The sequence below is a fragment of the Cynocephalus volans genome, chromosome 12 (assembly GCF_027409185.1).
Source record: "Cynocephalus volans isolate mCynVol1 chromosome 12, mCynVol1.pri, whole genome shotgun sequence".
In the NCBI taxonomy this organism is placed as follows: Eukaryota; Metazoa; Chordata; class Mammalia; order Dermoptera; family Cynocephalidae; genus Cynocephalus; species Cynocephalus volans.
The window spans coordinates 67,590,950-67,607,558 of record NC_084471.1 but is presented as its reverse complement, the minus strand read 5'-3'; the positions used below and the strand labels follow the sequence as shown (position 1 = coordinate 67,607,558).

Genomic DNA, 16,609 nt, shown 5'->3' with positions numbered 1-16,609 from the left:
CATTGTGGGGTACCGTGGATTGATTGACTTGTGTCCCTCAAAATCTATATATTAGAAGCTTAGTTCTCACTGTAACTGTTGAAGATGAGAAATCCTATTATGGTAATTGAAAGGTGGGGCTTTGAAGAGGTGATTAGATTGTAGGATTAAGCCGTAATGAATGGATTAATAATGGTGGTCAGGGCCATGGTTCTGAGGGCTTTAAAAGGAGAGCACATGAGAGCCTCTCTCTCTGCTCCTCCATTTTCTGCCATGTAAGATCCCTGCATTGCTGTAAAGTCACCGCCAAAGAAGACTCACGAGATGTGTTCCCTGGACTGCATACTTCCCAACCTCTCAAACTGTAAGCAATAAATTTTGTTTTCTTACCAAGTACCCAGTTCCAAGTATTTGGTTATAAGCAACAGAAATGGACTAATAACACCTGGGGAGAGATGAAGAAGGAAGTTATAGGCTCTCAAGCTCTGGATCAGCCCCTGAAGGAGGCAAAGTTTCAGAGCAAGGACTAACATGCTCCGGTCTGCAGCATGAGATGAAGAAAGGAGACAAGCACTCCCACTGCTGGGAAATTGATTTAAGACCAGAGTTCCCGGTGAACCCCTAAAAATTACCCACAGTTTCCTGAGTAGCTATCAGTGTATCTAATAATAGCAATTATTATTATTACTGTCATTATGGTTAACATTTATTGAGCTCTTACTATGAGCCTGGCATTTTATGTCTGGACCACAACAATGCTAGGAAGTGGTTCACATTACTATTACGGTAATTGTTATTGTTATTATCCTCACTTTTGCAGAAGAGGAAACAGACACAGAGAGGTTAATGAACCCTCTGGAAGTGGCACTTCTGCCGACGTCCACACCAGCGCCCAGGCCCTGGTTTCCACGCACATGGCCTCTGCAGGATGCCCCCAGTGTCCTCCCCGCCGTCATCATTCCTGGCGTTGGGTAGTCGTGCTGCCTTTCGGCAGGCTTCCCTTCATTCTCCCTTCTGATGTGTTTCTAATGCTGTGCAGTTGACAGTATGGTCTTGTCCCCACTGTTTAGATCAGGACATTAAGGTACAAAGAGGTGGCACAATAAGTGCTGAGACAGGGCCCACAGTGTGATGCAGGAAGTTTTGCATGCAGCTAACTTTATTTCATCTAGAGGACTGAATTATTCCAAGAGTGAGCTCCTGCTGTTAAATTGTCCCTTTCTTTTATGAATTGACCAGGTGGTAATTGTTGCTTTTTTAGTGCCGCATTTTGACAAAATGAAAGGCCAGCAGCCCTAGCACCGGATCTGAAACCCTAGCCGGTGGTGGACTCGGGTCTGGCCCTAGCAGCCTGGCGCTCTAGGCTTGCTCAGCACTCTCTCGGGCAGGGCGCTTACCCAGGTGTACCAATGCTGCCCAGAAAGCACGAAGGACACTTGAGGGTCGCGGTGCGGTGGCCTCCCACTGAGTTGGGAAAGTGCCCTCCATCACCCCTGACCTGACCGTGGACTAAGAGGTCCCAGGCCCGGAGAGCCCTCGGGCTTGGACATGCAGAGGGAACACCCCAGTCTTTCTGGCCTCAGAGGGTGTAGCGCCCCCACCAATGGTCTTTTCCAAGCCTGCCTCAGCCTGCACGGGGCCCCTTCCCAGACACACTCCCCTTGCTTGCTTGGGGGAGAAAATGGAGCAAGAATCTTCCCACCACCCTCCTTTGTCCCACCCATCCCTAGAGCAGTCCAGTGTTATGATTTGTCCTCCTTTTGCTTGTTTTGAGGATTTTCCATGGCAATCCAGAGGCCCCTCTCTCCTGATTTGGCTGGATTCTAGAACCATCAAAGATCCATTCAAAGCAAAAGAAATCAAGACCAAGTGAGAGCAGCTAGTTTCCAGAGGATGAATGTTTCCTATTTCTTGTAAATGGACATAATCCTTGGATCATCCTGAATTATCTGTCTTATGGTCTATCTTTCATTTCTGGATCATCAGTGGCTCTTTCTCCCCCTTCCACCAGCACCAGCAATGGGCCACAATTATATTCTAGTCTAGAATGAAGAAATAGCTAAGGCAGAAACTTGGGCTTGAGAAAATCATCCCTCAGTGAGCTGGTGCTGTGAGAAGGCCACAGCTGGATGAGGGGACCTTAGAGATTTGGGCCCCTGGGGTCAGACTACAGGACCTGAGAATTCCCAGCCCTGGGCAGGCCAAGTGCTGAGCGAGCTGATAAGAGACCGTCTGCATTGCTGGGCAGTGCTGTGGGTGAGCCACGGGGAGCAAGGTCCTTTGTAGCTGGAGGTGTGGGTCAGACACAAGGCGGAGTTTTCCTAAGGCCAGGATGTAAGACACGAGGACTCTGGAGTCTCCTCAAGAAAAGAGGAGATGCCTCTGTCGAGGGTATTTACAGAAGTGGTGGCCGTCTTTAGCCAACTGGACTGGCCCCCACACTGATGTCCAAAGACGGGACAGTGCCCAAAGATTCAACTCACACAGCTGGGCTGTCTCCTTCCTGCTTCTCCAGATCCTGTTTGCTGGTCTTGGATTTCATTTTGATGCATCTGCCCCCAGAGTGCAGGGTAAACCACATATCCCAGTCTGCTTCAGCCCCTCTCCCCGCAAGTCATCCCACCCGCCCCACACTGGCTCCACGCCCCAGGCCACCACTGCCTCCTCTCAGCCTCTTTGCCATCCCCCCTTCTCCCACCCGGGGCCCACACGACCTCCACTGTCCTAAGGCAGGCCTCTGTGACCTAGAGGTGACAGTGGGCCAGAGCCTCTGCGGGCAGCCTATGGTAGGAAAGCCAATGGAGGAGGGGACCCAGTGCCTGGGACCCAGAGACCTCAGGCTTCAGCTGACGGATATGACAGAGGTTCCAACAGAAAACGGGCAGAGAGTCAACAGGGCGCCGGGGTAGGGTGGGAACGGGCAGCAGCTGGGTGGGCAGAAGTGATGGTTCCCATACTGGGAGGCAGGGTGGCAATATGGAAAGAGTGTGGGCTTTGGTGAGACAGCTCACTGAATCCTGGCTCTGCAGCCCTGGACTTAGTACGTCTCTGTCATAGGAATAATAACACCCACCTCAGAGACATGACGCAGGTGCCGTGCCCAGCCTCCAGAGCCTGGCCCATGGTAGGTACTCCATGAACATCAGTTTCCACTTCCCCTCCTGGTACTTTGGGCATAGAATGTAGGAAAAGGCCTTGAAGATGAGGCTTCACAGATGGAGGAAAAGATCTGAGCAGTGGCCAAGGCAGGAGGCCCTCTGCCACCTCAGTGGGACCCCTCATACTTCCCTGCCCTCCAGAGGTGTCCTGAGGGTGCCAACTTCCATGTCTGCAGCTAGCTTAACCCACAGCTACCCCAGGTATTCCACCAACTGGGCTGTATCTGGCTCAACTTGCTACGAGGCGCCTCCAGCTGGGTGCCCTCAGGGCAGGTTGCTGTCGGCATCCACAGTGACAGCCTGGAAATCACAGCTGAGTACACATGGTGTGCCAGGCACATGCTGGGAAGACAAATTAGTCTCTGGTCACTGGTGTTAGGAGAGGCAATGGAGAGGAATGTAAGGTGAGGTGGTGAGAAGAGACAGGCTCTCTGAAAGCAAGGGGCACTTGTCAAGCATCACAGCTGTCACTGTCTGCATTTGAGGAAAGGGATCTCTGACTCCTCTCCTCTCCTCTTCTGCCATAGTCGTGGCAAACACAGCCCCCTCTAGCTCTCAGATGCCCTCCTAGTCCTGCCCTTGCCCCACCCCAGGCTCTCTTGCATAAGCCATCCCTGCCCAGTGGAGCTGTCCAGCTGCTTCTACTGCTGTCGTGGACCAGCCTCTTTGTCCAGCCCAAGAAACGCCCCAGCATCTCACCACACGTGGTGACTGACCTGCTGACATTCTGGTTCCTGCTGGTGAAATAGAGCAGTTCCTGCTGTGCAGTACAGAGACCACCCCACCTAAGGACACCAGAGCCTTGAGAGGAGCCAGGGCCCCAATGAGTCGTTCCGCATTTACCCAGTGGTTGATCTCCTGGAAACTGCCAGGTGGGAGGAGCAGACAAGTGGCAGCTCTGCCAAGGACAGACTCCTGTCCAGACCTGTAAGCCAGAGCCCTGCACCCACTCCCTCCTCTCAGCCCCCTAAAAGCTAAGCAGTAAAAAGGGTGCCTTTAGGGTCTTCTCCAGCCCAGGGTGGTTAAAGGTAGGGAGGGGCTCTAATCCTCAATTTCTTTACCTATAAGATGACAATAGCAACATTCCCTCACTCCTAGTGCTGTTCTCAGACGGTGGGTATGAAAGTGCTTTGTAAGCTGTAAAGTGACAGGTAGGCACCCATCAGGGAGAAAAAATGTGCACCTTAACTACCTGTCCCTGTGACCATGGCAGTCATTACTAATCAATTATGCCATTCTTTCCCTCTGGACCTGAGCGTGATCACAAGATCCGTGAGATCATACTAGGCCAGTGCTTCTCAGCTCTGGCTGCTCATTAGAATCCCTTTGCTAATTTTCAAAAGATAGCCATAAATGCTTGGGCCCTACTCCCAGTAGCCTGACTTAATAGTTTTGGGGTAGGGGCTCAGATATCAGTATTTTTTTAAGTTTTCAGGTGTTTCTCAGCCTGTGTAAATCACTGTTCTCGGCAACCATGACCAAATGACTGTGTAGACTCACAAGACGTAACATAGTGGCCACCTTGCCTGCTAGTCATTATTCCCTTCCTCCAGAGCCCTCACTTGCTCCCAGCATCGTCCACCCATTCCTGCCTGGTCTGTTATCCAGCTGAGCTCTCTCACTCATACTGGGACCTGCCCAGCTGACAGCACAGGTCCCTGCCACGAGTCTCTGTGTAGGGCTCACTACTGTCTCCTGCGACGGGGCTCCAGTCTCCAGCACCTGTTCTGCAGCTCCATAAAACAGACTCAGAACCCAGTATAACTCTGCCCACTCAGGAGACCCCTGTGAGCCCTGGGGATAAAGGGAGGTGGGAGAGTCCTTCACTCCCTCCCCAAATCCAAGTGATAAACCAGAAGCATCTAGAGAAGCCTCCACTCCAAATCTGAGAATCTAACTGTTTTCTCTAAGCCTCTTAACTGGAAATTTCTCTTTCCCTCCTCAGTCCTTCTTGTCCCAAAAGGAACAGGGTAGCAGAGGTAGCAGGTCTATGTGGGGCCTTCACTGAGGAATTGGCTGTGTCTGTGCCCAGTATTGGAAATACACGCACACATGCACACATGCACCCAAGCTTCCCTTGTCAACCAAGGAAGCGAACTTGTTGATCTAGATGAGTCTGCCATAGTCGTTCCCCCCACCTGCTGAATGGCGGTGTTGACCTCCAGGGGGAGGGCAGCCAGGATGCTCTGGCTGATGGTTACCTCCTGGGTGGCGGGGCTTTCAAGCCTGGCTCTGTGGCCTTGCCCCAAGCCCTAGTCACTACTCTGAACATTCTAGCCACCAACCCAGCCCGTCCATTACTTCCTCCAAACCCTCCACCTCCATCCACCACTCCACTTGCTCTTCTTGCCCCAACCCTCCTCCAATGACCCCCCAGCCAAGCCCCAACCCCAGGCACCCCTGCTCCTCTATGAAATAGAAACTCTCTGCCCTCCCCCAGACAACGCCATGTAGTGCGTTTACCCTGAGGATAGATTGGTGCCCACTATTTGGCATCCCATCCACCATACATGCCCCTTCTCTCCTCTCACCCCCACAAGCCACTGACAAAGCTGGCCTGGGGAATCTGTCTGTCTGCCCCCCTACACCCCTCCTCACCACAGGGTTGGACTGGCCATCACCACAGTGGTTCCATAGGGCTGACAGCAGTGCGTCCACAGAGGTGCCAGTTGCACAGTCACGGAAATTCACACCCTGCCTGGCCCCATAGTGGGCCCCCCCTACTGCACCCCACTCCAGCCTCAGCTTCCCAGGACCTGTCAGTTATCTCATCTTTCCAGCAGAGAGGCCCAGAGTGGGGATCCCCAGCAGTTCCACCACCTCCTAGCTGACTGTCCCGCCCCTCCAGAGACCAGGCCACTGAGGAGTGGGGAAAGGGTTGGACAGATGTAGTTGCCTGTCTATTGAGCCCCTACTTTCCCACAGGAAAGATCCAGTCCTAGAAAGAGGCCAGGGTCCCTGTCAGGAACATGGCCATTTCTGTCACTGGAAGCAGCTCATACTTCTGTTGAAAGGATGCACACAGCCTTCTGGGCTTCTCCTTTCTTCTCGCCCTGCCCCACCTCCCCACTCCTCCCAGAAGCTGCTCCACAGCCCAGCTGCCTGCGCCATGGGTGCTACACAATGGTGTACTTGTGTGTCTGTGTTTGGGCTGCGTGTGTTCATGTGTGTGTCCATACAAGTGCATGGTGCATGCTCACATGAGCATCTGAACCAAGAAGGTACATGTGCACATTTCGAATGCTCAGAGAACAAGCCATCAGATTGTGCTGTTTATTGAGGATGCAGCAGGGAGGGGCTTTAAGAATAAGGGAGAAGTGAACGGTGCCTCCTCCTCTCTGCTCTGGGTACAGGAGAGCGAAGAAAGAGACCCTGAGTTGTCCTTGGTCCCACTCAGAGTGGGCCATGAGACTGAGCCAGGGTGGGGTTGGGAGTGGGCCACTCTTGGTTTTTTGTCCTCAGTCCTCTTTAGCACAGAGCCAGCTCCTAGCACAGGCAGGAACAACACAAAGTCCCCAGTGTGTGAGGGGCCTCGGCCTAAGGCCCAGGGAGCAGGCAAGTAGTTAGCGACTGAGCCAGAGGCTGGCAGAGGAGGAAAGGCTGGGAGCCAGGCAGAGCCAGTGATGTGGCGAGGGGACCAAAGCTGAGGAGGCAAATGCCAGGAGTGTGCAGGGAGGAGTTTATCCAGCTTGGTCATCCAGACCTGCCCAGGCTCAGAAGGACACAGGCTGGGAGAAGCAGGGTGGCCAAGGCCAGCACCAGGTGTATGGGAGCAGGACCAGCAGGGTGGAGGAGGAGCACGGTGTGGGAGCCAGAGCCAGGTCGTGGGTGAGGAGGGCCTGGGGCAGCCCTCTCTACCGACTGGCCTTCTTGGAGGGGGCGCTCAGGCTAGAGCCCTTCCCCGGGCTATCCTTGTAATCGCTGGCACTGCCCCAGCTCCTGCCCTCCCCGCCACGGACGCTGCACACTCCAGAGATGCAGCTGGTGCTGTTGGCCACGTAGCCACCGCTGACCGTGCTGGGCCGGAAGCCATAGCTGCTGCCGCCACTGGTGCTGCTAATGATGGCTGCAGAGGGACAGTAGCAGTCAACGCCCACTCAGGTAGAGCCAGGGGAGCTCTCCCTTCCCCAGGGCAGACATGGCTCTTCTTGGAGCAATAGTTGGGTGGGGGCCCCAGTCACAGCTGCTCCCTTCCCCGGGGAGAGTATCCCAAAGATGGCTTCCCCATATCCTTGGCTTGCTTTTACCCAATGTGTCTGAGTCTTGCCCCATTCACACTCAGAGGCCCATCTCCTTGATCCAGGTACCCAGGCATCCACCTGTCCTTCTGGATACCATCCACTGCTCCTTCTATTAGTCTCTTCACTAAACTTCCCAGCCTTCAACTGTCCCTCCTTGCTAGCTGTCCCACAGATGGCATCTTTCTGAAGCTCTGGTTTAACTCTTTTAGCCCCTCTGAGAAACCCAGAGATCCAATGCTGTCAGCCTGACCTCCAAGGTTCCTCATTCTTTAGTTCTCCAGCCCAGGTCTGATGGCAACTTGCAAACCTGGCTCCCCAAGCCTCACACAGACCCCTACATCATTATCCTGCATACCCCCGTGAAAACAGTCTTTCCTGGATGCCATTCCCTGGGAACAGACAGAGTGATAAGGACAAAGGATCCCTGGGCTGGGACTCAGGAGAGCTCATTTCTGGCCATGGCTCTGTGATCTCAGGCAAAGCTTTTCTCTCTCTGGTTCTCAGATTCCTCATCTACATATACAGAGTGTGACTAAGGTCCTTTCCAGTCTGAAGACTGCACATTTTTAGGTCAAAGCATAAAAGTACTCACAGATGCTGACAGGGGAGGGAAATTCTCCTGACATCCTGTTAAGGAGAGAAACAAAATAAGAGAGAACAGTCATCCAACACACAGTCTCTTCAAAGCTACTGCCCCCACTGACCTGATGTGGGTTTCTGAACCCAATGGGCACCTGTAGAAATTTCAGGGCTTCGTTGACACAAGCAGAGCCTGAGAAGCTTTGGGGACCACCCCTGAATCTTTGGGGTAACCAGGAAACAACCCTAGTAGAACACTAGTTTGAAAGAGGTGCCCGTGTGGGGGCAGTATCCCCCTTCCCAGGGTCAGGCCCATGCCTGAGCCTTCCCATCTCCCTAGAATGAAGGAAGCTGGAGTGGCTGCCCCAGCACACCTCCCACAAGCTTGTGTTGCACCTGGACAGGTAAAGAAGGTAGAACAAGAAATCCTAATAGAGTAATGGGGCTGGGGGGAGGGGGCAGAAGGATGTTCCTAGTGTACCCAGAGAAGTTGTGAGGATTGAATGGGCTAATCCACCTAGCACACATACCATGTAGCAAAGTGCCTGCTCTGAAGTAAGCACTCACAGGACATTATGAATGGATACTCATATCCACTCATGGTAGTATTATTAATTACTATTATTATTTCTATCATCACCACCTATAATTCCCCAAGAGCTCATCTTTTCTGAATTAGGATGTCTTAGGCTCTCTGGTTCTTCCCAAAACCCTGGGGCCCGCCTGCTAGAGCACGCCCTTCACCTGCACTCCTCTCCCTCCAGCAGCTTGCGGTAGGTGGCGATCTCCATGTCCAGGGCCAGCTTCAGGCTCAGGAGCTCCTGGTGCTCCCGCAGCATCCGGGCCAGCTCTTCCTTGGCCTGGTGCAAGGCACCCTCCAGCTCATCCAGCTTGGTCCGGGCATCCTTCAGGGCATTGTCCCCCCGCTGCTCGGCATCAGCAATGGCCGTCTCCAGGTTGGAAGCCTAAACAAGGAATTGGAGAAGCTCAGAAACTGGAAGGGGTCATTGGAATCATCCACATCCAAATCCCTCTGCTTCTTATGATCCCAGGCAGAGATGCCCACCTCCACCCTCTACGCCACCATGCTTCTGTTCTAGCTGGAACCCCTTCTGGGGCTGGCAAGTCCTTCCTGGGCTTTAGCTCCACTCCCTTGTGTTTAGACGTTTGTGCTGATCGGAAATCGTGCATCTCTGCCCTCCTGAGATCATGGTCGGTTGAGCATAGTTAAGTTTAGTACAAAGACATTTACTTAGCCACACTGTGCCAAGGATACAAAATGAGTGAGAGGAAGAGTGGCTTTCCGCTCTCGAGCTGTTTAAGGTTTGAGAGGAGAGGTCACTGGAATCTGGTGTGGTAGGCGCAATGACAGCAGCTGCCTAGGTGTATGAAACCCCAGATGAGGGGCACAGGGAAGGAGACTCCCCAGGAGCAGCTATTGTTTGCTGAGTGCTTACTGTATGCCCAGCACTATGCTCCTCACTGTGTATACTGTTTACAAACCTTAGCTCATTTAGTTCTTACAACACCCTGTGAAGTGAGAACAAGTACCTTCCCCAAGGTCACAGAGCTGCTAAGTCTTAAAGCCTGTGGGATAGTGGAAAGAGCACTGGACTAGGAATCAGGAGACCTTGATTCAGATCACAGATCTGCCTCTTTCCTGCAGAGTAACCCATTTAAACTCTCCATAACAATGAGGATGGGAACTGTTGCCTCTCTCTGTGAGGATTAAATGTGATAAAATGATAGGTGCTGCTGCTGTTTTTATTTTGCATGCGCATTTTGTGCCTCCACCTACTAAAGCCAAGGCTGCATCCTATGTTCCTGGAAACGGCCCCTAGTACGTCCCTAATAAGGCATTTTAAAGGGTGCTCCCTGAGCACATTTCTCCTTCTCAATTGTTAATTCAACAAATGTTCATTAAGCTGCTATCATGTGCCAAGAACTGTGCTAGATGCTGGGGAAACAACAGGGCACAAAGCAGCCAGATCCCTGTGTCCTTTCAGTCTAGTGGCAGTGGGGGGACAGGCAGGTGTCAGGCAATTACAGAGTGTGACAAGTACAGGGAGCACAGGTGCCCTGAGAGCACATTGGTGGGGATGGGGAAGGTCCTAGCCCAGCCTGGCTTCCTGGGGGAGGGGCTTAAAGCAGAGATCCTTGGAGTGAGTAAGAGATGAGGTGCCCCAAGATGTCCTGCCCAAGTGTCTGAGGCAGTGACCTCATCGGCTTCCTCTCCTTCATGGGCAGAAATTTGGGAGTCTAACATCTCAGCCAACTCAGCCTTCCACTCATGCTCACCTGCCTTGGCCACAGGCCGAGGCCCCCTTACCTGCTTCTTCACATTCTCAATCTCTGAGCGGATTCTCTGGATGAGCCTAGTAAGCTCTGAGATTTCATTCTTGGTGTTTTTGAGGTCATCCCCATGCCGGCCGGCTGCCAGCTGCAGCTCCTGGAACTGGGGACCCAAACCACAGAGCCATGGATGAGAATGATGAGTGTGTCGTAGGAGTACATGGTGTCTTGGGGTTGGTGATGATGGGGGGGTCAAGGCACGATGGACACTGAACTTAATACTGTGTCTGTTCTGGCACAGCCATGCATAGCCCTCGCACCTGCTTGTGTCACCCCGCTGGCCCCAGCCATGGCTCACCTTGGTCTGGTACAGGGCCTCAGCTTCAGCCTTGCTCTTTAGGGCAATCTCCTCATACTGGGCGCGGACCTCATCAATGATGCTGTCCAGGTCCAGGTTCCGGTTATTGTCCATAGACAGGATGACAGACATGTCACTGATGTGGGACTGGATCTGAGCAATCTCCTGCAGGGGAAACCAGGATGGTCTCTCAGCTCGACCACTGTCAGAAGCCAATGACCACCCCCAGGCAAGGTGAGCCAATCCCAGTGATGCCAATTTAGACCACTGGAACCCAAAGCTGTTGCTTCCCTAGGCAAAGCCGGGTCCCTGCTGTGCCCCAGACAGATTCCTGCAGAGGGTGGAGATGGAGGGTCTCTCAGGGCTGAAATGGGAGACAAATGGCTAACTAGGGGGGGCCTCCCGGAGAGCTGGGGACCTCTGTGTCTCTCCCTGCCCCCAGGATAGAGTTTACCCTCAGAAGAATGGGGTGGAGAGACAGACTTACGGCTTCAAAGAGACACTTGAAGAACTTAATCTCCTGGTCCATGGAGTCCACCTTGGCCTGCAGCTCCACCTTATTGGCATAAGCTGCGTCCACATCCTGAAAGATGCCCCAACCATCCCTGGTCACTGCTGGTGCAGCCAAGAGGCAATGGCTGCCTCTGCATGGAGTCATGGTCACCCTCTTCTCCACATGTGGCTCGTGGAAAAGGAGGTGAAGGAGCAAAGAGCTCAGCCCCACCCCATCCTGAGAATCTGCTCCCCCTTTTAAAGAAGGGAGTTCCAGCCATGCCACTGTCAGAGGCATCCCTGTGATGTCTGAGCCGGGTCCCAGGCTGCAGGGGAAGCCCCTTTGTGTTGTCCTCTGTTATGCTTCTTCAGGGACAAGCCACACCCACATTAAACACTCAGTAAGGGTCCTCTCACCATCATCCTCCTTGTCTTTTCATTCTTGTGTCTGGAAGGTCTTCCCTGCCTTCCCCTCACTATTTCCCAATCAGTTCTCTTTGGGACTGATAGAGCACACTGGCAGGCTCAGCTCCTCCTGGTCCGCAGCCAGCCCCTGGATCGGGCCCTGTCTACCCCTCACCTTCTTAAGCAGCACAAACTCATTCTCTGCAGCTGTCCGCCTGTTGATTTCCTCCTCATACCTGTGGGAATGCCAAGGCTCTGGTTAACACATCTCACTGAGAACCCTTGTTTGCCCAGGGAAGACCCTGAGTGAGCAGCAGCGTGCCAGTCAGGGGGCACAGGTGCTGGGGGCTGCAGAGTACTGGGCAAAATTCCCCAAGTCAGCAACACAGGACATGGGAAGACTGTCTTGGATTCAGTGTTGAGATAGGATTATCCACCACAGTTTGTATCTTTCAGCCAGGCAAGGAAGGCTTCCTGGAGGAGGGGACAAGTTTGAAATCAAGTTTGAAAAAAGGAGATTGTTGAAGATCCAGGTTGGAAAATGAAGGAGCATATGGTATGAATGCCCTGTGGGAAATCTCAGAGGAAGCAAGAAGCAAGCCGCTCCCCCCAAATTTGAATAAAGCCTTACAAAGGACGAAGTGCTCCCATATGTGTTTCCTCAGTGTCTCCTCATGGCATTCTGGGAGGTAGATATTCTCAGCCTCCCTTACATCAATGAGAACACAGAAGCTCTGGGAGAAAGTGTGTGGTTTACTCAAGGTTTCCTTCACCTTAGAGCCAGAGGTAATCTGACCACTGCCCAGCAAACTGGACATTTGTCCTAAGTGCCAGGCCAGAGGCTGGAAGATCAGGGAGCAAGTTCCAAAGTTTTGTTGGGGTGATTCTGTTTGGAATGGCCAGGAACACTGCATCCCTACCTCCAAAAAGTTTGAGGTGGGGTAACTGCTGAGATCATTCAGAGGGGAAGGGCCAGTTGTCTAGTTACAGGGGGTGCCCTCCCTGCTCACCTTTTCTTGTAGTCCTCCACCACATCTCGCACGTTCCTCAGCTCCGAATCCAGCCTCACCCTGTCCCCAGACAGCATCTCCAGCTGCCTCCGCAGGTTGCTGATGTAGCCCTCATAAACGGACTCCAGGTTGTTCCTGCAGTTGTTCAGGTCCAGCTGCTGCAGCAGCTCCCACTTGGTCTCCAGCACCTGGTTCTGCTGCTCCAAGAACCGAACCTAGAGCCCAAAGCCCAGAAACTGTTGAGCTCCTACAGAAATAGTCACAGCTGTCACTCATGGGGCACTGTGGAAAGCACTCTACCTGCATTTTCTCCTTTACCCCTCACTATAGCTGCATGAGGTGGGTAAATCATTAACCCTATTCAATGGAGAGGAAACTGAGGCATAGAGAAGCTTAGCCTTTTTCCAAGGCCTAACAGTTTAACAAGTGGTAGAGCCAGAACTGAATCCAGATGTGTGTCCCTGTAACCCATGTATTCAATCACCCAGAGCCCTCTATAGCCAAACCAATTCAGGGCGTGGGTGTGCCTGATGATAACAAGACAGAAGCCAGGCTGGGTCCATCTTTTCGGAAAAGTTGACCATTCTGAAGAAGAAAGTCTGCTCTTTATTTTATGACATGTCAAAACTTAATGCAGCCAAGGGCTTCTGGGTTTTTTAAATTCCTGCATCAGGCCCCATCTCGATCTTTGGCTATAGCCTCTCCCCTAGTCCTGCTCCTAAGAACCATGTTCCCTAGAGCAAGCATGGCACATGGGGCTCCCCGTCCCACTGCAGCTCCTTGCTGGGCCAGGAAACTGATCAGAGGGAGTTGATCTGCACACACCTCTCTTGTTTGCTTTTGGGGGGCATGGTTTTTAAAATGTGACTTCCCATAGTCTACATGAGATTATGGGAAGAAATTGACTACAGTAGAAATTGACTACATGAGCACAGCTACTGTTTAAACAAGGTTTTGTTCCCCAAAATCAGAAACACAGGACATAGGAAGACTGTCTTGGATTCAGTGTTGAGACAGCATTATCCACCACGGTTTGTATCTAGCAGATCACCCAGCATTTGGTTTGGTTTAACCAATCCTGAATTTTTCATGTATATCCATGAGGCTGAGCATTAACAACAGAGTAAATGCTACCTCCAGTATACCACAATTCACCTCTGCACTACTGGACACATCTGGATTGCTGATAAAATATTCCCATCTTCTCTGGCTACCTGCGGTTAATGGATTTGTCCTTCTCTAGAGGTTAAAATTATTCCGGAACTGTCCAGGCCTTTGAGCCTCCTTCTCTTTCCCTCCAGGCAGACCACCTTTGTGCACAAGATGTGACTGTCTTCGTGTTCATCTTTCTTTCCATATCTCTTCAGACTTCACCCCTCCATAGGGTTTGACCAGCTCAGCCAAGTCAGCCCATCCCCCAGACCCTAGTCTTCAGAATACCTTGATTTTCCAGATGTGAAAAGTCTCAGAGGAGGAAGAAGTCACAGAGCCGGTCCTAGCCCCTGAGGCTGAGCAGAGGGCAGGAGGGAATCCTCCATGTGAGACATCTAGAGCTACAGGGCAGGCAGGCTCCCATGGTCATGTGACTTTCTCAGCCATTGGCTTTGGGTGGACCTTTCCTTGGTGCCTGACTGTCATACAGCCAACAAGGTGGGAGGCTGAGGGTCCAGCCTCGCCTTGCCCTTCCCCTAAGCATTCTCGGGCACAGCATTTACTTTTGTGCCTCTGCTGACTCATAAAATAGGGGTAATCATTTTCTTATCTACCGAAGTCGGGAGCCTATCTGGACTGGATGATCTTGCCAGACCTTTGATTCCTCTCCTTCTCAACACCCCTCCCCGAGCTTCCAGAGATAAAAAATGATAATATGATAACTACCATTTTTTGAGTATTTAGTATGTATCAGGCATTGTGCAAGATCTACATATGCATTTTCTTTTATAAACCCATCAACAACTCCAAGAGGTAGGTTATTATCTCCACTTCAGAGATGGTAAACAAGACAAGTAACTTTCCCAAAGCCACACAGCTGGTTGGTGATGGAGCAGGGTTGAAACCAGACCTGACTCCAGAGCACTATGCAGGCCTCTTCCCCTCTGCACTATCCTGCCTCTCAAGAGAGCCCTTAGCTGCCTGCAACAGATGCTGGTGGCAGAGACATCCATGAATCCATAGGGCTTAGAATGACACCATACTGATGCTCCTGATCTAATGGTCAAGTGACTAGTTGACAAGATCAGCATGCCATAGGAAGGGAGGCTTCCCTGGTTACTCCGGAGCAGATCCTCTCTCACTGGCCTTTTCTGCACATAGCCTATGTGGCCCCTAGACTTAGTAGTGGCACCAACCTGGCCCTCAAGAGTAAGGACCAGGTCTCTTCCCTTTGGACCTCCTGCTGGTACCCCTGATAAGCCTTTGCCAGTAGAAATTGACTTATCTTTGTTTTCTCTCTAGAAAGACAACACAGAGAATCTTATACAAGCCACACTGATGATAGAATGTACCTGCGTTGTCCACAGTGAGCGCCTCCTCATATCTAACCTCAATCCCTCCTGCTGTCACAAACTCTTGTGTTCCAAGAAGAGAAGAGAAGGACAGGTTCTCCAGGTCCTAGCAAGACCCACCTTGTCGATGAAGGAAGCAAACTTGTTGTTCAGAGCCTTAATCTGTTCCCGCTCCTGGGCACGCACTTTCTGGATCTCAGGATCCAGCTCCACGTTGAGGGGAGCCAGGAGGCTCTCATTGATGGTGACCTGATGAATGCCTCCAGGTGGGCACACAGTTGGGCACACAGGTCCCAGAGCCACACTGCCGAAGATGCTCCCAGCAAAGCCGCTGGCCCGGCCCCGGCCAAATCCATAATTTCCGCTCTTCCCACTGCCACTGGCCACGTTGAGGGAGATGCTCCGGCTGCCCCCCAGGCTGTAGAGGCTCCGACTGCCAAAGCCTCCACTGAGCCCTTTGCCCCCTGCCCGGAAGGAGGACGAGCTGCCTCCCGAGAGCACTGCTGAGCAGCCACTAAAGCCCCCCTTGGTGGCAGCTCCTGACTTGCAGGTGAATTGGCGGCTCATATTACTGGTGGAGATGGAGCTCAGATGCAGGAGGGAAGAAGGCAAAATCCCACAAAGGTTCTGCTGGTTGCAGTGAGGACTGACAGATGCCTTTATATGTGCTTGGTGCTGGGGCTTGCGGAGGGGCCGTCAAGTGCTTAATTCGTGGGTTTGCCTTGCCTGGGAGCAAGAAGTCATTTTCTCTATGCTGAGCTAAAGATCAAGCCCTCCCCTCCTCTGAAACAACATGAAACCTTCAAATTGCTGGGCTTGCAAGCCTTGCTCATGTAATTTGGGTCTTATCTAATTAACCTGCTGTTATAAGGTAATTTGCCCCAGGCCCCAGCCTCCCCAGGGGGGTGTCACTGGCACTCACCATCCCTATCCTGATTAATCTTCTCTGGGTTGTTGGCTTCCCCTTAGGGGCTTTGTGGGTGGAGATGGGATGGACTTCCCTGGACAGGGCAGGCCACTGGGTAGAATATCAGGGGGCTCCAACCGTAGCTCTGTCCTCCTCTTTCCCAGAAAGGGGCAGATCATTCAGGCATTCACCCCCCTGCCCCAGGCCTCCTGGAGACATGACCCGCAGAGGACAGCAGCTTTCTGCTGGGGTGTTAGGAGTGAGTGACCCTCTCCCTGGCATGAGACATGAGCAGCCCAGCACAGAGCCAACCAAGGTCAGGTGGGAGCCGTGTGCTTCTGCATGTTCTCTGGGGAAAGGGATCGCCACATTCCCTCTCTCAAATACCCATAGTCAGGCTGGGGCTGTTTGAGGGGACAAGCCCTCCAAGTGCTGGAGAGAATGAGGAAGAGCAAAGAGGGTGGAGTTGGGGCAGGTGGCTGAGAAATTCAGGGACTCATCTGGAAGAAAGTACAGAAAAGACCCAGAGAAAGACTTGCTCTTGGCCTGGAGTTTGCAAGGAAAGATTCCTGGGTGGCTTATTTCATCATTTCTGTCCTCCTCCAATGTGTATCTGCTAATAAGAGTAAGAGCAACTCGAGGACAGAAATCATCTGTTTGGAGTTCAAATAAAGAAGCTGCTAT

The 16,609-nt window shown here is 52.3% G+C and overlaps 1 protein-coding gene across 1 annotated transcript; it reads right to left on the bottom strand.

Moving 5' to 3' along the window:
- Positions 1-6,396: 6,396 nt before the first annotated feature.
- KRT71 (keratin 71) lies at positions 6,397-15,623 on the bottom strand. Its single transcript, XM_063076323.1, has 9 exons — positions 15,139-15,623; positions 12,515-12,729; positions 11,680-11,740; positions 11,095-11,190; positions 10,608-10,772; positions 10,287-10,412; positions 8,702-8,922; positions 7,971-8,005; positions 6,397-7,203 (listed from the first exon to the last, which is right to left on the bottom strand). The coding sequence occupies exons 1-9, from the start codon at positions 15,583-15,585 to the stop codon at positions 6,992-6,994; spliced, it is 1,578 nt and encodes a 525-aa protein (XP_062932393.1). The 5' UTR covers positions 15,586-15,623; the 3' UTR covers positions 6,397-6,991.
- Positions 15,624-16,609: the final 986 nt, after the last annotated feature.